At 35.2% G+C, this 23826-nt stretch overlaps 1 protein-coding gene across 6 annotated transcripts in view; it reads left to right on the top strand.

Annotated features, from left to right (window-relative positions):
- The window catches only part of UBR3 (ubiquitin protein ligase E3 component n-recognin 3), a 234014-nt gene that overhangs the window by 183299 nt on the left and 26889 nt on the right, over nt 1-23826 (top strand). For 5 of the 6 annotated variants that reach the window (XR_010322292.1, XM_064287015.1, XM_064287016.1 and 2 more), the window contains exons 31-32: nt 7425-7530; nt 16225-16325. Coding sequence is in view for 5 of the 6 variants with exons in the window: in XM_064287015.1 (XP_064143085.1) it covers nt 7425-7530; nt 16225-16325 (207 nt within the window). In the remaining variant the exon portion in view is untranslated. Of the gene's footprint in view, nt 1-7424; nt 7531-7720; nt 13395-16224; nt 16326-23826 lie in introns of those variants that run through there. The other variant, XM_064287018.1, reaches the window with a different exon arrangement.

The raw sequence follows: 23826 nt of genomic DNA, 5'->3' as shown, positions 1-23826 counted from the left end.
TAACTCTGTGATGTTTGCAAATCTGAGGGTTTATTTCTGTTAATTAGCATCGGTAACATTCAGCATGAAAGTTAAATAGCTAGGCTTAGAGCTGCAGTCTAGAAACTTGTAGAATTATTCTTTAGATAATTTACAGCCCTACACAATATTTTATTGTGGTTTTGTGAGTTTTTTCTGTTTTCTCTTTTAGTCTTGCTCTTTAAGTAATGCCTAAATAGAAAATAAGGTAGAAGCTGTTGATGAAATAGCTTGATAAGTAGAATGAGAGTCTTAGAGCTAAGAAGCTGTGTAGTCTGAATCTTATCCAGTCAGGCATCTATTACCCACCCTCCTGATTATATATTTACTCTCTTCTTGAACACTTTCAGTAATAAGGAGCGCTTTGGGGATACATGAGGGACTTGGTAAGCCTTTTTAAAGGAAGTTGATTATTAAGAGACAGCATTTTGTAGACAAGATAGAGGATTAGATTTAGGACAAAATACTTATTTAACTTCATGGGTTCTGTTCCTCATAATTCCCAAATCAGAGGATTGTTGTAAGAATTTAATTTTATAATATATGTTCAAGTCTTCATAGACTATATTTATATTATAATTTCAACTAGTACTGCACCACTCTCATTGCCAAATTGAAATCGAATAAGGAAGGAGAAGCAAGATAACAGTTAATTTTTTAGCTCAGGTTTTTCTTCTTGTTTTTTAGCACTTACTGACATTCTGTTGACCTGTTGAGAAATAAGACTAAGAGGACAAAATGAGATTTACTCCCCAAGACTCATGTAGTTTATCTGTTGGAAACAAAATACTTTGTTAATTTGAGGAGGACTTGAATGAAGGGCTAAGAATGTGGCATGGAAATTTGAGTTAGAGAAGTGGCTTTAACTATTCTATAAAGCCTTACTGAAGGTCCTCAGATTTGTGGCCCAAGTAGCCAGGCCTTCCTGCATTTATAGTTTGAGTATTCCGGGAGCTAAATGCCATAGCTAACAGTTACCACTGTCAAGGCTTAGAGATTTTGGGATCTTTCTCGGCTTAGGGCAGGACAGCTCCTCTCCTCTGCAGTGGAATGAACTCTCGTTCAGTTTTAAATGTGGTACTCAAAGTAAGAGCTGCTCCTGGACCACACTTGTGAAGCCGCCTTTCCCACATCTCCAAGGCTTATTTCTCAGGGGTGTACAGAGGAACTGGGGGAAGCTGGCTCTGCTGTGAGTGGTGTATAGCCATACTTATTATTTCATCCTAGAATAAATGGACCAGAGCCATTTCCTCACTTTTGTTATTCAGTTACACAGAAACTGAGATTTTCCCGTGGTAATTTAGTGTCATTTGGTTAGTTGAGATTTTTTCACTGATAGTGGTTTGACCAATGATGATTAAACTGGTAAGAGTGAAATCTTGAATGATTTGACCCAGTTAAGTTTATCTTGTTACATTTTAACAGTGGTACAATTTCAGATAGAACCAATTTATAAATATCTTTAGGATAACTCTTCTGTTTAATATATATTTGTCTTATGACCAGTTAAAGTAAGAAATAATCTATCACCTTTAGATTTCTTACAACAGAGATGGAATTTCCAAGCTGATTCTGAGCTCAGTGAACATCTGTTGCAAATACAGTTTTGAATGATCTTTAACGTATAACAACTTCAGGCTTCAGTTCCTTAAGTTCTTTTTCCTGAGGTCAAAAAAATTGGCATAAGATTGCTTCTTTAGTGTGTCTATAAATGTGTGTGTGTGCACGCACAGGTATTATACATGCATGTGAAACTCAATTGTATAATGAATTTGGAATTATGTTTTTATTATATATGTTTATATTTTTAATTGTTTTTATTGTGTGTGTATATATTTTTCATAATGTAGTCTCGCCTTAATCATAATGTTCATAAAGATAGAACAAATTGTTAAATCTTATTTTTTTAAGACTTGTTATAATTAAATCTTAAGTTTTATTAAAGACAGGTCTTAGTGGTCTTAGTTTTAGTAACTATGTGCATGTCTTGTGATTAAGCACATTATTATATTTTAGACTTGTCACAACTGTAAAGAATTTGATTAAATATTGCAGAAAATAGAACTCTGTGTTCCAGGTAAGTTGTTACAGCAATCAGCACAGAGAAGATGATGGTGGTAGCAAGTAGGTCAAGCATTGCATTAACAGAGTTGAAAGGTCATTCTCTTCTGGGGCAATGAAATTAGAGCTGATTAATTGGCCTACTTCTTTGTCACTGAGCCAGCGTGTTATTATGACAGAAAGTGAAGAGAATAAAACCATCATGAATTTTATGCTTATTTTACTGGATTTTTTATAGGATTTAATCATGCAGTGTTCAGCATACTTTTTTAAAAAATATTACATATCAGAAGTCTTTGGGTGGCGCACATGGTTGAGCCCTCAAATACTAGAGGGAAGGTTGGCAGTTTGAATCCGCCCAGAAGAGCCTTGGAAGAAAGGCCTGGCAGGATGTGTGTGTGTGTTTATGTAAAGAAATTTTATGCTTTTAATTATAAAAACCCCAAAGATGGAGTGAGAGAAATAACTAGGAAGCAGGAAATCTTGGATTCTGTTCTAAGCCTTTTCAGTAACTATGACAGTGACTAAGGCAAGGCACTTCCCTTCTCTGGGCGTATTTCATCATCCATAGAATGAGGGAGTATACAAAGATGAAAAAGATTCCTCTTAAAATTTGGTAATTATTTAATTATGGTAGGGGCTAGGAAAATAGGCAGATTGCAGCATTATTTCTGTGCTGGCAGAGGTTTCAATGCAAAACAGGTTAGTAAATGTGCAACTTGTATGCTTTTGATTAAATTAGCAAAACTTTAGATAACTGACCCTCATCTTGAAAGGAGATATTAAAAAGATTTCATTGATTGACTTAACACCTACATAAAAAAGAATACAAAGCTCTCCATACTGCAACTTGAGTTAATCTTGATATTTTTCTGTTAGAAGTATTTAGTCTTTTAAACACTTTTAGGTTTTAGTTTGTTAAACACTTTTTAAATTATATACTAATATTTTTTTTATAGTAAAAGCAGTCTCCTTATGCATAATATAATCAGAATAAAAGTTACTAATATATATTTTAATCATGTTAGTCTTCTTAAAACTTTCAGTGTTATCCATGGAACCAGGTTACTGGAAAAGTAGTTTAATGTTCCAATAAATTTGGAAAACTTCTTTATCTCAAAAATGGTGATAGCAATATTACCTACCTCCTAGAGTTTATGTGAAAACTAATTCAGATAATCCATGTAAAGTGATTATTAACATAGTACTTGGCATGTAATAAATTCTCAACTAATGTTAGCCGTTAATAGGGTGAAGAAATTTTTTTTTAATTGTGCTTTAAGTGGAAGTTTACAAATCAAGTCAGTCTCTCATACAAAAACTTACACACAGCTTGCTGTGTACTCTTAGCTGCTCTCCCCCTAATGAGACAGCACACTCCTCCTCTCCACCCTGTATTCCCCGTGACCATTCAACCAGCTCCTGTCCCCCTCTGCCTTCTCATCTCACCTCCAGACAGAAGCTGCCCATGTAGTCTCATGTGTCTGCTTGACCCAAGTAGCTTGCTCCTCACCAGTATCATTTTCTGTCTTATAATCCAGTCCAATCCCTGTTTGAAGAGTTGGCTTTGGGAATGGTTCCAGTCTTGGGCTAACAAAGGGTCCAGGGACCATGTCCTTTGGGGTTCCTACAGTCTCAATCAGACCATTAAGTCTGGTATTTTTACGAGGATTTGAGATCTGCATCCCACTGTTCTCCTGCTCCATCAGGAATTCTCTGTTGTGTTCCCTGTCAGGGCAGTGATCGGTGGTAGCTGGGCACCATCCATTTTTTCTGGTCTCAGGCTGATGTAGTCTCTGGTTTATGTGGCCCTTTCTGTCTCTTAAGCTCATAAATACCTTCTGTCTTTGGTGTTCTTCATTTTCCTTTGTTCCAGGTGGGCTGAGACCAATTGATGCATCTTAGTTGGCTGCTTGCTAACGTCTCAGACCCCAAACGGCACTCTCCAAAGTGGGATGCAGAACGTTTTCTTAATACATTTTGTTACGCCAGTTGACCTAGATGTCCCCTGAAACCATGGTCCCCAGATCACCGTCCCCAGCGATGTTTGGTTGTATTCAGGAAACTTCTTTGCTTTTGATTTAGTCCAGTTGTGCTGATCTCTCCTGTATTACGTATTTTCTTTCCTTTCACCTAAAATAGTCCTTGTCTACTGTCTAAATAGTGAATACCCCTCTCCTTCCCTCCCCTCCCTCGTAACCATCAAAGAATATTTTCTTCTGTGTTTAAAGCTTTTCTTGAGTTCTTATAACAGTGGTCTCATACAATGTTTGTCCTTTTGCAGCTGGCTGATTTCACGCAGCATAATACCTTCCAGCTTCCTCCATGTTAAGTTGCACGGATTCATCCCTGTTCTTAATTGTTGCATCGTATTTCAATATGTGAATATACCATAATTTATTAATCCATTCATCTGTTGATGGGCACCTTGGTTGCTTCCATCGTTTTGCTCTTAATAAACAGTGCTGCAGTGAACATGGGTGTACGTATATCTGTTTGTGTGAGGCCTTTTATTTCTCTTGGATATATTCTAAGGAGTGGGATTGCTGAATTGTATGGTACTTTTTATTTCTAGCTTTCTAAGGAAGTGCCAAATTGATTTCCGAAGTGTTCCAGTCTCTCCACAACCTCTCCAACATTTATTATTTTGTGTTTCTTGGATGAATGCCAGCCTTGTTGGGGTGAAATGGCATCTCTTTGTAGTTTTGATTTGCATTTCTATAATGGCTAATTATCATTAGCATTTCCTCATGTATCTGTAAGCTGCCCGAATGTCTTCTTTGGTGAAGTGCCTGTTCATATCCTTTGCCCATTTTTTAATTGGGTTATTTGTCTTTTTGTTGTTGAGTTTTTGCAGTATCATGTAGATTTTAGAGATCAGATGCCGATCAGATTTGTCACAGCCAAAAACTTTTTCCCAAAGTCTTTTTGCTCTTTTGGTGAAATCTTTGGATGAGCATTAGTGTTTGACTTTTAGGAGTTCTCAGTTTAGTTATCTAGTTTCTCTTCTGGTGTTTGTGCATTGTTAGTAATGTTTCGTATACTGTTTATGCCATGTGTTAGGGCTCCTGGTGTTGTCCCTATTTTTTCTTCTATGATCTTTATCATTTTATATTTTGTATTTAGGTTTTTGATCCATTTTGGGTTACTTTTTGTGCATGGAGTGAGGTATGGGTCTTGTTCCATTTTTCTTCAGGTGGATATCCAGTTATGCCAGCACCATTTGTTAAAAAGACTGTCTTTTCCCCATTTAACTGTTTTGGGGCCTTTGTCAAATACCAGCTGCACATATGTGGATGGGTTTATGTCTGGATTCTCAATGCTGTTCCATTGGTCTGTGTATCTGTTGCTGTACCAGTACCAGGCTGTTTTGACTACCGTGGAGGTATAATATGTTCTAAAATTAGGTAGTATGAGGCCTTCCATTTTGTTCTTCTTTTTCAGTAATGCTTTACTTATCCAGGGCCTCTTTCCTTTCCATATGAAGTTGGTGATTTGTTTCTCCATTTCATTAAAAAATGTCATTGAAATTTGGATTGGAATTGCATTGTATCTATAGATTGCTTTTGGTAGAATAGACGTTTTTACAATGTTGAGTCTTCCTATCCATGAGCAAGGGTTTTTGAATTATGTAGGTCTCTTTTGGTTTCTTGCGATAGTATCTCGTAGTTTTCTTTGTATAGGTCTTTTATGTCTCTGGTTAGATTTATTCCTATTTCATCTTCTTGGGGGCTACTGTAAATGGTATTGATTTGGTGATTTCCTCTTTAATGTTCTCTTTGTTGATATATAGGAGTCCAACTGATTTTTGTGTGTTTATCTTGTATCCTGATACTCTGTTGAACCTGGTGGATTTGAACTGCCGACCTCTTGATTAGCAGCAGTAGCACTTAACCACTACACTACAGATACAAGAGATTAAAATAGCAGAAATAGTCCTCATAAGTAATCTCGTATTTTCCTTTATTTTTTCTTCATGTTTAATTCACAATTTAATCTAAAGAGAATTTAGGGGGAAGTATTAGGCAAAGCAAAAAGCTTTATGTAAGAGTAATTTATATGGATATTATTGTCCTTGTGTGGAAACTAGCAGATGTAGAAAAATAACACATTATTTCAGCAATAGTCCTTTAAATAGCCATACTAAGTATATAAAATGAGTTTAACAATAGCCTAGGATAAAATCCTTTTGAAGGATTTTTATAAAAGTTTGTAATGTTTATATTGGTGTTAATAAGAGAAGGGAGTCCTTCATTTCCTGACACTCAAAAAATACCTGTTAAATAAAGAGGCAGATTAGAATTTATGTGGCATCTGTCAGTTTGGGGAACATATAAACCTTTTTCTTGGCCTAAGTGTATTTTGTCATTTCTGCAAGACTCTCTTTACCTTACTTTTCCCCAAGCATACTGGTCTGGTAAAAGGGATATGTGCTATGAACAAGTATTAGAATAAGATTGGTTATAATATTTCACAAACCTTAAAAATGCTTTGAATAAAACTAAGATTAAGAAATTACCTATTGTGTAGAGATAACATTACATTTCCACTGACTGGCTTTTTGAAAAAGGAGTATCTTAAATTCATCTGAAAACTGTACTAGATTCATTTTGAATTTTTAATCATTTGAAAATAATTAAATATAAAAATTGGGTTAAAATATTAAATTTCTATGGTACCTATTCTGTGCTAAGTATGTCTATTTCTGCATTTCTGACGTTTTCATCTGCAGGCAGCTTAAAATTCCACTTGATGAGGCAGATAGGTCTTGAAATTTAAGAAATATTTACTGATTTGTCAAGATTATATTTTAAATTACATGGTTTATGAAAAATTAATGTCATAAAAATCAAAATTTAAAGCAGAAGTAATAATTCAAGATTTTTGCTTGGTCTTTGATTTATAAGTCATCTTTTGTATAAATCTAGGTATTCTTGGGTTTATGACATGGCTAATGATATGATGTTTCTAAAAATTACCTTGAATAAAGTGAGTGTGGTTTCTTTGTGAGAGTAGAGTATTGAAGATCGTGGTGAATTTTGGTTAGGCAGAGACCTCAATAGTGACATGTGCAAGTTGGCAAGTCTGCAGCACAAAGTCAAGGAAAAATGGGTCTGTGGCAGGGTGTGTGGGAGACAAACCATTTCTGTATTTAGGTTGTACATAAGGACAGTCCAGATTCTGGCTTAAAAGAGAGCATGAAATAGTTGATATTTAAACTTGATAGATTACAATTATAAGGATAAGAAACACATTTATTTATGAATTAATTAGAAATTTAGTCAGAATTTTATTTTGGAAGAATCACATGAACTTTCTAATTATCTCTTTTCCAATTTATTTAGATCAGTTGTTCCATGTATTAGCCTTGCACATGCGGCTCTATAGCATTGATTCAGAGTATAATCCCTGGAGAAAACTCACTCAGTTAATAGAGGACATGAATTCACAGTAAGTAGTATTGAAAGATTAAAGTTGATTAAAACTGTTCTTGAAAAATAAAGAAATATAATGGGATTAAAATTTCTTTATGAATGCATGGATTTTTTTTTTTTTTTTTTTACATTTTTCTTATGAAACACAGAAATACACAATAAAAACTGAAAACAGCTTACCGTTACGTTGATGTTCTTGTTATTAGGTGTCGTCGAGTCAGTTCTAACTCAACGGCACCCCTGTGTACAACAGAAGGAAACGCTGCCTGACCCTGCACCATCCTTACAATCATTGCTATGTTTGAGTCCATTGTTGCAGCCACTGTGTCAATCCATCTTTTTGAGGGTCTTCCTCTTTTTGCTGACCATCTACTTGAGAAGCATGATGTCCTTCTCCAAGGACTGGTCCCTCCTGATAACGTGTCCAAAGTACGTAAGACGAAGTCTTACCATCCTTGCTTCTAAGAACGTTGTGGTTATACTTCTTGCTAGACAGATTTGTTCATTCTTCTGGCAGTTGATGGTATATTCAATATTCTTTGCCAATACTGTAACTTATAGGTGTTCAATTCTTTTTCGATCTTCCTTAGTCATTGTCCAGCTTTTGCCTGCATATGAGGCAGTTGAAAATATCAGGGCTACGGTCAGGTGCACCTTAGTCCTCAAAGTGACATCTTTGCTTTTGGACACTTTAAAGAGTCTTTTATAGCAGATTTGCCCAATGCAATATGTCTTTAAGATTTCTTGACTGCTGCTTCCATGGGCATTGATCGTGGATCCAAGTAAAACGAAATCCTTGACAACATCAATCTTTTCTCCATTTATCATGATGTTTTTTATTGGTCCAGTTGTGAGAATTGTTGTTTTCTTTATGTTGAGGCATAATCCATACTGAAGGTTGTAGTCTTTGATCTTTCATCAGAAACTGCTTCAAGTCCACTTTACTTTTCAGCAAGTAAGGTTGCATCATCTGTGTATCACAGGTTGTTAATTAGTCTTTCTCCAGTTGTCATGCCCCATTCTTCATATAGTTCAGCTTCACGAATTATTTGTTCAGCATACAAATTGAAAAAGTATGGTGAAAGGATACAACCCTGATGCATACCTTTCCTGATTTCAGACCACGAAGTATCTCCTTGTTCTGTTTAAGCGACTGCTTCTTAGTCTGCATATAGGTTAGTGTGAGTACAAAAAGTGTTTTGGAATTCCCATTCTTTGTAGTGTTATCCATGATTTGTTATGATCCACACAGTTGAATACCTTTACATAGTTAATAAAACACAGGTAAACATCTTTCTGGTATTCTCTGCTTTCAGCCAAGATCCAGCTGACATCAGCAGTAATCCTTGTTCCACGTACTCTTCTGAATCCGGCTTGAATTTCTGGCAGCTCCCTGTCGATGTTTTTGAATGATTTTCAGCAAAATTTTACTTGTGTGTGACATTAATGATATTGTTTGATAATTTCCTCTTTCTGTTAGATTGCCTTTTTTTGGAATGGGCACAAATATGAGTATCTTCCGGTCAGTTAGCCAGGTAGCTGTCTTCAACATTTTTTGGCATAGATGAGTGAGCGCTTCCAGCATTGCATCCATTTGTTGAAGAGTCTTAATTGATATTCCATCAATTCCTGGAGCTTACTTTTTTCACCAATGCCTTTAATGCAGCTTGGACTTCTTCCTTCTTTACCGTCTGTTCTTTATCCTATGCTACCTCCTGAAATAGTTGAATGTCAACTAGTTCTTTTTGTTACAGTGACTGTATATTCCTTCCATCTTCTTTTGTTGCTTTCTGTACCATTCAGTATTTTTCCCATAAAATCCTTCAGTATTGTAACTTGAGGCTTGAAGTTTTTCTTTAGTTCTTTCAGCTTGAGAAGTGTTGAGCTTGTTCTTCTCTTTTGGTTTGTTGACTCCAGGTCTTTGCACATTTCATTGTAGTACTTTGTCTTCTGGAACTGCCCTTTGAAATCTTCTGTTCATCTCTTTTACTTTATCATTTCTTCCTTTCGCTTTAGCTACTTTACGTTCAAGAGCAAGTTTGAGAGTCTCTTCAGACATCTATTTTGGTCTTTTCTTTCTTTCCTGTCTTTTTAATGACCTTTTGGCTTTCTTCATGTAAGATGTCTTTGATGTCATTCTACAACTCGTCTGGTCTTGGGTTATTAGTGTTCAATGTGTCTAATATATTCTTGAGATGGTCTCTAAATTCAGGTTGGATATACTCAAGGTTGTATCTTGGCTCTGGTTTACTTGTTCTAATTTTCTTTAGCTTCAACTTGAACTTGCATTTGAGCAATTGATGGTTGTTCCACATTCGGCCCCTTGCCTTGCTCTGATTGATGATATTGAGCTTCTCCCTCGTCTTTTTCAGTAGATGTAGTCAATTCGATTCCTGTGTATTCTTTCTGGAGAGGTCCATGTGTATAGTGGCCATTTATGTTGTTGTAAACAGATATTTCCAATGAGTAGGTCATTGGTCTTACAAAATTGTGTCATGCAATCTCTGGCCTCGTTTCTGTCACCAAGAGCATATTTTCCAGTTACTGATATTTCTTTGTTTCCAACTTTTGTGTTTCAATCACCAGTAATTGTTACTGCATCTTGATTGCATGTTTGATTAATTTCAGACCACAGAAGTTGCTAAAAATCTTCATTTTTTTTCATCTTTGGCATTAGTGGTTGATGTATAAATTTGAATAATAATGGTATTAACTGGTTTTCCTTGTAGGCATATGGATATTATCTTATCACTGATAGCATTGTATTTCAGGCTAGATCTTGAAATGTTCTTGAGAATGAATGTGGCGTCGTTCCTCTTCAGTTTGACATTCCTGGCATAGTATACCATGTAATCAGAACGGTCGATATCAGGCCATTTCAGCTCAAAAAAATTTTTAATGCCTAGGATATCTATCTTCAAGCGTTCCATTTCATTTTCGACGTCTTTTAATTTTACTAGATTCATACCTCGTAATTCCACATTCTGATTATTAATGAATGTTTGCAGCTGTTTCTTCTTATTTTGAGTCTTGCCACATCAGCAAATGAAGGTCTTGAAAGCTTTGCTCCATCCATATCATTAAGGCTGACTCTGCTTTGAGGTATGACCTTGAGTATATTCCACCTGAATTTAGAGACCATCTCAAGAACAGATTTGATGCATTGAACATTAATGACCCTTAATAGAGTTTGTACCATTTTGCTTTTTCTCTTGCAGTATAAGAGAGTGCAGTTTCCTCACAGCCTTGCCAATAGAATACGTCCAACTTTTTAGATTTTTTTTTTGCCAAATCAGAAGAGAAGATATGATATTCCCGTGTCATTTTAGTTTTCGTTTCTCTTAGTATAAATGCAGTTCAACATTTAATGGCTATCTGCATTTTCTTTTTATAAACTCTCTAATCTGTTGCCCATTTAAAAAAAATGAATTGGTTTTTTCCTCTCCAGTTTTAGGACCTATTTATGTATTATGGATATTAAATCCCATTGCTGACGAGTTGATTCTGACTCATAGCAACCCTTTATTTGTGTTTTCCTTTATTAATTCTGGTTTTTGAATTATAGTTAGAAAACAAAACAAAAAAAAAGGCCCTGGTTATAAAGAGATTTCTCCACGTTTTCTTTTAGTATTTTTATGATTTTAAATTTTAGGTGTATTCCTCTAATCCATTTGGAATTTATAAGGAGTGGATCCAATTTTATTTTTTTCATATAACTATCAAATGTTCTGCTGCGTTGTCTTTCCCACAGTAGTAAGTTAAAGCAGGTTCACACATACCTGGATTTACAACAGAGGTGGCATTGCAGAGCAGTGGGGGGAGAATAATCTTTATAATAAATAAAAACTGAAAAACCAAATCCATTCCTGTGAAGTCAGTCTGACTCATAATGATGCAATAGGACAGAGTAGATCTGCCCCCAAAGGGTTTTCAAGGAGCAACTGGTGGATTAGAACTGCTGACCTTTTTGGTTAGCAGCCTTAGCTCTAAATCACTGTGCCAAATCTGTTTGATTTCTGATGATGTTAAGTATTTCCATATCTATTAGACATTTGCGTACACTGTGAAATTTCTATTCAGGGCCTCTATTTTTTTCTATTGGCATCTTAATTATTTTCTAATGATCTGAATGTTTTTTTATGTTTTAACATATTGAACCTTATTTTTTCAAATTTGTTGACCTTTTTTTCTAAAATATGTTTGCCTTTTAACTTTGTCATTTTTTTCTTGGCATCAAAAAATCTGTTGCTGTCAAGTTGATTCTGACTCACAGCAACCCTAAAGGACAGAGTTGAACTATCCCATAGGGTTTCAGGAAGCAGCTGGTGGATTTGAACTGCTGACCTTTTGGTTAGCAGCCAACCTCTTAACCACCGTGCTACCAGGGTTCCAAAATGGGATTGGAAAGGTGAGCAACTTGCTCAAGTTTGTATAGCAAGGAATTGGGTGTATGTGGACTTCCAGTCTGTTGTGTGCCATCAGTCAATTTTGTCAAATCCATCAGACTTTGTATTTGTTTCCTTTTTTTTTCCCTATTACTTTCATACTTACACTGCCCATCCGCATTCAGTACACATGAGGACAGTAATAAATACGGCGAACATTTACGTCATGCTGCTCATCTTGTGCCTTGCAAGTATAATCTCAGTCTAAAATCTTATAACCTGTATGTTAACTACAATTTACATTTATAGCCAAAATCCGGTATTTACTTTTATAGCCAATATTACAATGTGTTCCCAGTCTTAGGATTTGCAGTATTGAGCTGTTTTTTCTTCTTACAGTTTTCTTAGGGATGATTTTTAAAAATATATAATCTACTTGGACTTTATTTTCATCATCATTATTAGGTGAAAATCTAAAATTCATTTTCAAATAACCAGCTAATTTTTCCAGCAATTTTGTATCCTGTTTATTATGTAAAAACCAGTTGTAGTCAAGTCAGTTCCAACTCATGGTGAACCCATGTGTTTCACAGCAGAACTGCACTCCCTAGGGTTTTCATGGATGTAACCTTTGGAAGCAGATAGCTAGTCTTTTCTTCTGAGAGGCCTCTGGGTGAGTCCAAACTGCCAGTCTGAATGGTCACAGCCAAGCGTTTAACCATTTGTGCAACACAGCGGGTCCTTATTATATATTATTTATATATTATAGGCCTGTTTAGGAGCTTTCCCCTTTGTTCTCTTGACCTCTGAGCCTATTTCTATGACAGTACCATGTTTTAACTTATTGAAGAGATATATTATGTATAAATATTTGGTTGGGTTAGGTTCTTATCCTTCCCCACATCTCTCAATTTTTATTTGCTGTTCTCACTTGTTTATTCTTCCAGGTGATCTTTAGAAACATTTTCTAAACCCTTCCTCTCACTTGTGACGTTGATTAAAATTAATTTAAACTCATTAATCTGAGAAGAACAGGTATCGTTGTAATGTATAGTCTTCTCAACTAGGAACATTCCCGTTCTTTTAATACTTTTTTTTGTATCGTGCAAAATGTTTGAAGTTTTTTTATATAAAGGCTAACTTCAACTTGTTTCTCAGATCAGAACTTAAACTTTTAGTTTGGTGAACTTCCCTTTCATAAATGCCTCCTTCCCCTACCCCCTGCTCTGCCTCCTTCCTGCCAGCCTCAACCTCAGAAGACCCTCTTATTTGTTCTTGTTGCATAGCAGGTTTACATATATTGTAGCAGTCTTTGCACTTTGTTGTAGTTGCCTATTAACCTGTCCTTGGAGACTTTTCACACTCATTGATCAAAACCCATGATACACAGTGCCCTCCCTGGTCTGGTCCCTGTTGGCTTTGATCCTTCTCCTGCACATGCAGCCTTGGCTCTTCCTCATGTTCCTTATGCGCTGACATTCCAAACATGCTAGATTACTGGTTGTTCTTAACAGGCTTTGTTTTTTTTTTTTTTCTTTTAATTATCTCTTATCTTTGTACTTGCCTTGTACTGTTGATATCTTTTCTAAAGCTCATACTCCCCTTTTGGTAAGAGTCTGTTCGTCTTCAGGACTCTCTTGTAATATCTTCACCTGTATGAAATATTCCCTGACCTGACTTCTCCCCATGTTTGAGCAGGACCCGTACTTCCCTTCTTGTGCTAATAGCACTGAGTTCCCATCTCTCACAACCCTTAATTCACTGATTTGTAATTTTAGCTATTTCCACCAGTGGACGAGGTATATTGCTTGGATGTAGGGACTGTAACTTCTTTAAATTAATTCATCAAACATCACATTCATTTCAGGGCTCGAGCCACAAAACCACTTCATACAACCTTAAGCTTGTAGTATTTTAGTTCAAGATACTCAACCACTTGTAAAAATTATCATTTGTGAAATTAATACATAGTATACTAATTTGAGAAGCAGAATTTTAAAATAACAAACTTTATTTTAAAACCCTTTGGCCTGTTTTAGGGGTTGGAAAACTGGCTCGTGGGCCAAATTTGACAGGGGTCTGTTTTTTTGTTTTTGTTTTTGTTTTTTTATGGCTTGCAAGCTAAGCATGGTTTTTACATTTTTAGAGAGTTGTAAAAAATCAAAGCAAAACAAAGAATAATATGCAATAGAGACCTGTGTGGCCTGCAAAGCCTAAAATCATCCCAAGCCTGGTTTGAAGTGTAGCTTCAGAATTAAGCTAATTCTGGAAGTTTAAGATTTATTTTTGTTCATTGACATTAAAAATTACACCTGGGATGAGAAAAATTAAATGTTCTAAAGGAATATTTTTAATTTTTTTTATAGTAAGATCTGCTTTATAATATATTCTATGTTTTTCATAGTACTAGAGTCCCTCAGTGATGTAAACAGTTAATGTAGTTGGCTGCTAAGTAAAAGGTTGGAGGTTCAAGTTCACCCTCAAAAGAATGGCCTGGTGATCTATTTCCAAAAAATCAGCTCTTGAAAACCCTATGGAGTATGGTTCTGTGATATACACAGGGTTGCCATGAGTCAGAATCAACTAGATGGCATTTGATTTTTCTGGCTTATACATTCCTAAGGATTACTATTTTATCTTTTATAGTGTATTTTAAGTTTAGTTGTAGTTATTCTCTCTCTCTCTCCTTTTTTCTTTTTTTTGAAACTTTGCAAATGTTAAAGATTTTATTTGAACTTTTTATGATATTCATAAAATTAAAACAACTTTTAAATAAGGTATTAACCATGTCTTTTCAGTGTAACTTGATTTGTAAACTGTATCTATTCTTATTTGTAATATGAGTGATTTACTCTTTAGTGCTGTTTGTGATAGCAAGTTTTCTATGTTCTACCCCCTTTGTAGCTAAACTGATTCTCTCAAGTTCCATTTAATGCTTCATTTAATTTCTGTAATTGTAAGAGATCAGAAAGATTCATGTTCTATTTAATGTATCCCAGTTGTTAGCTTTAGTAATACAATAAATTTTTTCTCTTTAATTTCTTTGTATTAGGAAGAGTCAAGTAAATGTATGAAACAGTCTAAAAGATTATACTTTTTAGGCAAAAAATATGGCCCCTAATCTGGAGGGCATTGTGCTGAGTGAAATAAGTCAATCAAAAAAGGACAAATATTGTATGAGACCACCATTATAAAAAACCAAGAAAAAGTTCACACGCTAAAAAAAAAAACCAGTCTGATGGTTTCAGTGGAGGTGAGGGATAGGAACTTTGGTGAAGGGAAAGACAACACACAATGTAAGGGAAGTCAACACAACATGACCAAAGCAAAGTCATAAGAAGCTTCCATAGGCACATCTAAACACTTTGAGAGACCAAGTTACTGGGGCTAAAGGCTGGGGACAATGATCTCAGGGGATATCTAGGTTAATTGGCGTAACATAGTTCATAAAGAAAATGTTCTATCAACATCCTACCTTGGTAAATAGCGTCTGTGATGTTAAAAGCTTACGAGCGGCCATCTAAGATACATCGATTGGTCCCATCCTGTCTGGAGCAAAGGAGAATGGAGAAAACCAAAGACAAAAGGAAAATGTTTATCCAAAGGACTGATGGACCACATGAACCACAGCCTTCACCAGCCCAAGCCCAGAAGAACTAGATGGGGCCCGGCTACCACCACCAACTGCTCTGAGAGGGATCACAATAGAAGGTCCTAGACAGAGTGGGAGAAATACGTAGAACAAAATTCAAATTCGCCAAAAAAGATAAGACTTACTGACCTGACAGAGACTGGAAGAACCCCTTAGACTATGGCCCCAAAAACCCTACTACCTCAGAACTGAAGCTACTCCCAAAGTCCACCTTTCAGCTAAAGATTAGACAGGCCTATAAAACAGACAATAATATACATGAGGAATGTGCCTCATAGTTCAATCAAGTATACGAGACCAAATGGGCAACACCTGCCCAAAAGCAAAGACAAGAAGGCAGAAAGGGACAGGAAAACTGGACAAATGGACATGGAGAACCCAGGGTGGAAAGGGAAAGGCGGAAGAGTGCTGGCACATTGTGGGGATTGCAACCAATGTCACAAAACTATTTGTGTATAAATTTTTGAATTATAAACTAATTTGCACCATAAACTTTCACGTAAAACACAAAATTAAAAAAAAATGTATATATAGCCCCTAACTTTTTCTCTTGAAATTTCTCAGTTTATAAAAGTTTTATTTCTGTTCCATAGACATATATGTGAAATATAAAATGAGTTAAAAAGAAAGGATATACAATAATGTCCAAAGTGATTGTGCATTTTTGTTTTAGGCTGAGGAATGAAGAGCAACTTGAGGTTCCAATTCTTTATCATGATGTTACATCCCTTTTGCTCATCCAGATCTTAACGATGCCACACCCCTTACACAAAGGTATGTCTTTATAAGTCAGATTCTTAGACGATGTAATATATATAATGACTATTCTGGAGATTGTAGGTACAAATACAGTATTGAGTCTGATGGAATTTTTTTGAGATAAATAATTTTTTTTCTACTCTTGGTAAATAGCAACCATATCTATCTATACGAGATGACAATGAAAGAAATGTTTTTGTTTTTGTTTTTTTTTCCTTACGAGTCTATTCTTTGCAGGTTTTTATTCGATAATACGGTTAGTACATGGGGAGAACTCTCTGAAAACCATTTTTTTTTTTTTAAATTAAAGTGACAATAGAAAAGGAAATTTGGAAAATAAAGCAGAAACTCAGCCTTAATGCTGCTGCCCTCTCTACATGCGTACATATTTCAATACAGTAATAATCATATAAAAAATCAGTTATTCAAAATTTGATGTCTTATCATTTTTACTTAGTGCTAATATCATAGTGGAAGCCCTGGTGGTGTAGTGGTTAAGTGCCACGGCTACCAACCAAAAGGTTGGTGGTTCAAATCCACCAGGTGCTCCTTGGAAATTCTATGGGGCAGTTCTCCCCTGTCCTATAGGGTTGCTATGAGTCGGAATTGACTCGATGGCAATGGGTTTGGTTTTTTTGGTTTTGAATATCATAACACTGTGATTAATTTTATGTTAGCAACATTTTTATTGTTGCTCCATAGTCTTCATTAGTTTTAACTTGAAGACTTTAAATATTAAAAAAAAAAAAAATTTCTATTGCTGTTGAGTTGATTCCCACTCATAGTGACCCCATAAGGCTGTAAATCTCTACGGAAGCATACTGCCACATCTTTCTCCTGTGGAGCTTGCTGGTGATTTTGAACCACCAACCTTTTGGTTAGCAGTCCAGCGCTTTAACCACTGTGCCACCAGGGCTTCAGTGTAGTCCATCAATTAGTTAATCATTCTGTGTTGGAAAGCTAGCTTTTTGTTTTGTTTTGTTTTGCTTTTTTGCAATTATAAATTACACTTCAGTGAACATCTGTGGGTGTATAAAGACCTTGTTACTGGAAAGACATTCTTTGTGTGTGGTTCAACTTGATCTTTTGGTAAAACTTTTTACCTAAGAGTACGAAGTAATCATTAATTTTAAATATAGACAAATTATGATATTTCAAGTAATAGGAAGCGCTGTGAAGAGTAGAATGATGCTACCAATTACCAATAAACAGGCATAATATTTATACTAATACTGTGAATGTGGTATTAATGTTTTTTAATTAGAAAACATTTTTTCACAACCAAAGGATATAGGATTTTTTTCATGAACAGTGGCATAATAGGAACTTACAATTTAATAACTACAGTAAATAGTTTAGGGTTAGCCTTAACACTAACACCAGAATTTTTTTTAACCAATTTTAATGTAATTTTCAACCTATAAAGTCATTAACTGTAAGTGTACAGTTCAGTGAGTTTTAGTAAATTTATACAGTTTTGCAGCCATGAATACAGTCAGTTTTAGAATATTTGCATCACCCCAAAAGTTGCCCTTTGCTCTTTTGCCCTAAGTCCCTTCTCCTGGCCCTAGCTCTGGCCCTGGCCCTAGTCCTGGCAACACCTGATCTGCTTTGTCTGTGTAGTTTTGCATTTGTAGAAATTATCTATAAGTTGAATCATACAATAGGTAGTCTTTTTTCTCTAGCTTCTTTACTTAGCATGTATTTTAAAGATCTATCCATGTTGTTCTGTGTAATAAGTTTGATCGTTTTTGTTGCCGTGTAGTATTCTCTTGTATAGATGTGTCAAATTTTGTTTATCCCTTCCCAGTTGATGGACATTTAGATTTTTTCCCTTTTTTGGCCATTATAAATAATGCTTCTATGAATATTCATGTACAAGTCTTTGTGTACATATATGTCTTCATTTCTCTTGAATATATAGCTAGGAGTGGATTTGTAGAATCTCATGGTAATTCTCTTTTTAACATTTTGAGAAACTGCCAAACTGTTTAATGAGTTTTTTTTTTGTTGTTTCTTTTTTAAATCGAGGTGAAATCACATGACATAAAATTAGCCATTTTAAAGTGAACAATTAAATGGCACTTAGTACAGTCACAAAAGGAGCCCTGGTGGCACAGTTGTTAAGTGCTTGGCTGTTAACTAAAAGGTAGGCAGTTCAAACCCATTAGTCACTCCATGGGAGAAAAATGTGGCAATCTGCTTCCGTAAAGATTACAGCTTTTGAAACCCGATGGGTCAGATCTGCTCTGTACTGTAGGGTTCCTATGAGTCAAAATCAACTCTATGGCAACAGGTGTGGTTTTTGGGTTTCATATATTTACAGTGTTGTGCAACCACCTCCTCTATCTAGTTCCAAAACATTTTCATCACTGTAAAAGGAAACCCTGTACCCATTAAGCAGTTACTCCCCATTCTCCTCATTCCCCAGCTGCTAGCAACCACCAGTCTGCTTTAGGTCTCTGTGAATTTATCTATCCTGTGGGATATGTTATATAAATGGAATCATACACTGTCTGACCTTTTGTGTCTGACTTATTTCACTAGCATATTTTCAAGATTCATTCACATTGTAGCCTGTATCAATACCTCATTCCTTTTTATGGCTGAGTAATATTCCGTTGTGTGTATATGCTACACTATGTTTATCAATTTATGGACACGTGGGTTTCCACCTTTTGGCTATTGTGAATAGTGGTACTGTGAACCACCATGCACAAGTTTTTGTTTGAACACCAGTTTTCAATTCTTTGAATATACCTGGGAGTGGACCTGCTGTGTTATATAGTAATTGTATATTTTACTTGTTGAGGAATTGCTACAAACTTCAGATATTTTTTAATGTTATTTTTGGTGTGTTTGGCTATGTTGATGAATTTTATCATTAATTTTTTTTTTATGTCTGCAGACTTAAAAATCTAAACCTGTCAAACAGCCTCATTTGAAATCAATCTCTTTGTGAAATTAGCTTCAAATTCTTCAGATCCTTTGTGTCATTTTGGTTAATTTTCTTTAGTTTAGAAAAACAGTTGCCTTGGAGTCAGGCTGGTTTACTCATGATTGTTCTCTTCTAATTATACTAGTAGTATTCGTACTACTAATTTTGAAATATGGGAATTTTAAGAACTATTACCTTGTTTTGTAATGCATTCAGAATAATTTAATATCATATTTAAATACACATTTTTACATGTAAGTGTGTTTATTCCATGAACCGAAAAAGCTAAAAGAGAAGAAAACTTGATTTTTTCTATAATTAGTATTTCATCTAAAAAGAAAAAGATTTCAGTGAAGAATAAAGGACCTGTTTTATCAGTGTCTAACTGAGAGCTACAACTGCTGCATCTTTCTCATCATCAGAGAGCATCTGCTAAGTAATTGTTGGTGTTGGATTTCAACGGAAGGTAAAATCAATGCCAGAAGGGAATGTAACAACATATTGCATTAACTGAACTTAGTCTACTTAATTCATTAGGAACAGATCCTAGTAGTGTTTTCTAAAATATAAAGGAAAGAGCGAAGAAAATGGATCTGCCAAATTTTCTAATAATGGTTAAGTGAATAAAGGAAAATTCCTACATAAAAATCCACAATATTCAGTAAGTAACCATCCCTTAAAAAATATTATTTAAAAAATGTTGCTCAACACTCTAGAGAACAGAGATGCATTTTATTCACAGACACTTGGGGGTCAGTTCTCAGCCCCATGCCTTGTTCAGAGCGTGACCCCCTGCTGTAATCAGATACCGGTATATACGCCAATCACCCCTGCCCCTCTAAGACAGTAGGACAGAGCCTGTACCACACACTTGATATCAGCTACCTGGAAACATGAGCTGATCTCATACAAGAAAACTGAACGGACTCCTAGACTGATATACCTCATAACAGCTCTAGCCAGATGGGGACAGGACACCAGAGCTCCAAAGGCGAAAATAATCAAGCTAGCTCACTCAAGCAACCCATAGGGGTATACCAAAACAAAACAAAACAAGCAGCTACGACACAGTAAGCAAGCATAAACTAATACAATAACTTATACATGGCTTGGAGACAACAGCCGATATCAAGTCACATAAAGAAACAGACCATGATCACCTCAACAGGCTCTCAAAACAAAGAATCCAGGGATCTTCTAGATGAAAGTGCATTCCTAGAATTACCAGTTGCAGAATACAAAAGTTTAATATACAGAACCCTTCAAGACATCAGGAAGGAAATGAGGCAATATGCAGAACAAGCCAAGGAACACACAGATAAAGCAACTGAAGAAATCAGAAAGATTATTCAGGAACATAATGAAAAGTTTAATAAGCTGGAAAAATCCATAGACTGCAATCAGAAATTCAAAAGATTAACAATAAAATCACAGAATTAGATAACTGAATAGAAAGTCAGAGGAGTGGAGAGCAAGTAGAAGCTAGAATTTCTGAACTTGAAGATAAATCACTTGGCACTAATATATTTGAAGAAAAATCAGATAAAAGAATTAAAAAAAATGAAGAAACCTTAAGAATCATGTGGGACTCTATCAAGAGAAATAACCTATGAGTAATTGGAGTACCAGAACCAGGGAGGGATAACAGAAAACACAGAGAAAATTGTAGAAGATTTGTTGACAGAAAACTTCCCTGATATTGTGAAAGATGAGAAGATATCTATCCAAGATGCTCATCGGACTCCATATGAGGTAGATCTTAAAAGAAAGTCACCAAGACCTATTATAATCAAGCTTGCCAAAACCAAAGATAAAGAGACTATTATAAGAGCATCGAGGGATAAAAGAAAAGTCACCTACAGAGGAGAGCCAATAAGAATAAGCTCAGACTACTTGGCAGAAACCATGCAGGCAAGAAGGCAATGGGATGACATATTTAAAAAATCGAAGGAAAAAAATTGCCTGCCAAGAATCATATATCCATCAAAACTGTCTCTTAAATATGAAGGTGAAATTAAGACATTTCCAGATAAACACAGATTGAGGGAATTTGTAAAAACCGAACCAAAACTACAAGAAATAATAAGGGAGTTCTTTGGTTAGAAAATCAATAATATCAGGTATCAACCCAAGACTAGAACACAGGGTAGAGCAACCAGAAGTCAACCCAGACAGGGAAATCCAAAAAAAAAACCAAACAAGATTATGGAAAAAAAAAAAAAAAACCCGAAACAGAGTAACCGCAATGTTATTATATAAAAGAAGACAACATTAAAATAATAAAGAGGGACTAAGAAATGTAATCATAAACCTTCCATATGGAGAGGAAGATACAGCGATACAAAGAAATAAAAGTTAGTTTTAAATTTAGAAAAATAGGGGTAATTAATAAGGTAACCACAAAGGAGACAAACTATCCTGCTCATCAAAATAAAATACAAGGGAAAAATAGAGATTCAGCAGAAAAAAAATCAACAACAAATATGAGGAAAGGCCAATATATAAGGAAAATCTACTCAGCACATAAAATCAACTGGAAAAAAGAAACTCAACACACAAAAAAGGACATCAAAATGATAGCACTAAATTCATAAAAAAAAAAAAAAAGAGCTATCCATAGTCACCCTGAATGTAAATGGACTAAATGCACCAATAAAGAGACAGAGGGTGGCAGAATGGATTAAAAAACAAGATCTGTCTATATGCTGCCTACAAGAGACACACCTTAGACTTAGAGACACAAACAAACTAAAACTCAAAGGGTAGAAAAAAATATATCAAGCAAACAACAATTAAAAAAGAGCAGGAGTGGCAATATTAATTTCTGACAAAATAGATTTTAAAGTGACATCCATCAGAAAGGATAAGGAAGGACACTATATAATGATTAAAGGGACAATACATCAAGAAGATATAACCATATTAAATATTTATGCACCCAGTGAGAGGGCTGCAAGATACATAAAACAAACTCTATCAGCATTGAAAAGTGAGATAGACAGCTCCACAATAATAGTAGGAGACTTTAACACACCACTTTCGGTGAACCACAGCACATCCAGAAAGAAGCTCAATAAAGACACGGAAGATCTAAATGCCACATTCAACCAACTTGACCTCATAGACATATACAGAACACTTCACCCAACAGCAACCAACTATACTTGCTTTTCTAGTGCACATGGAACATGCTCTAGAATAGACCACATATTAGGTCATAAAGCAAGCCTTAGCAGAATACAAAACATTGAAATATTACAAAGCATCTTCTTTGACCATAAGGTCATCAAAGTGGAAATCAATAACGGGAAAAGAAATCAAACACTTGGAAACTGAACAATACCCTGCTCAAAAAAGACTGGATTATAAAAGACATTAAGGATGGAATAAAAAAATTCAGAGAATCCAATAAAAATGAAAACACTTCCTATCAGAACCTTTGTGACATAGCAAAAGCGGTGCTCAGAGGCCAATTTATATCGATAAGTGCACACATCCAAAAAGAAGAAAGGGCCAAAATCAAAGAATTATCCCTACAACTTGAAGACATAGAGAGCAACAAAAGAAACCCACAGGCACCAGAAAAAAACAAATAATTAAAATTAGAGCTGAACTAAAATAGAAAACAGAAAAACAATTGAAAGAATTACCAAGACCAAAAGCTGGAGTTTTCAAAAAATCAATAAAATTGATAAACCACTGGCCAAACTGACAAAAACAGGAAAGGAAGCAAATAACCCAAATAAGAAATGAGTTGGGCGATATTACAACAGACGCAACTGAAATTAAAAGAATCATATCAGACTACTATGAAAAACTATACTCAAACAAATTTGAAAACCTAGAAGAAATGGATGAATTCCTAGAAACACACTACCTACCTAAACTAACATAAACAGAGGTAGAAGAATTAAATAGACCCATAACAAAAGAAGAGATTGAAATGGTAATCAAAAAACTGCCAACAAAAAAAGCCCTAGTCTGGACGGCTTCACTGCAGAGTTCTACCAAACTTTCAGAGAAGAGTTAACACCACTACTACTAAAGGTATTTCAGAGCATAGAAAAGGATGGAATACTACCAAACTCATTCTATGAAGCCACCATATATCCCTGATACCAAAACCAGGTGAAAAAAAAGACACCAGAAAAAAAGAAAATTATAGACCTATATCCCTTATGAATGTAGATGCAAGAATCCTTGACAAAATTCTAGCCAATAGAATTCAACAACATATCAAAAAAATAATTCACCATGACCAAGTGGGATTTATACCCGGTATGCAGGGATGGTTCAACATTAGAAAAACAATTAATGTAATCTACCACATAAATTAAAAAAAAAAAAAAAAAAAAAAATTTTTTTTTTAGTTACCACATAAATTAAAAAAAAAAAAAAGACAATCACAGGATTTTATCAATTGATGCAGAAAAGGCATTTGACAAAGTTCAACACTCATTCATGATAAAAACTCTCAGCAAAATAGGAATAGAAGGAAAATTCCTCAACATAATAAAGGGCATTTATACAAAGCCAACAGCCAACATCACCCTAAATGGAGAGGGCCTGAAAACATTC

This window comes from Loxodonta africana, chromosome 6 (assembly GCF_030014295.1).
Source record: "Loxodonta africana isolate mLoxAfr1 chromosome 6, mLoxAfr1.hap2, whole genome shotgun sequence".
Classification (NCBI taxonomy): Eukaryota; Metazoa; Chordata; class Mammalia; order Proboscidea; family Elephantidae; genus Loxodonta; species Loxodonta africana.
This window is presented reverse-complemented; position numbering and strand designations above follow the sequence as displayed.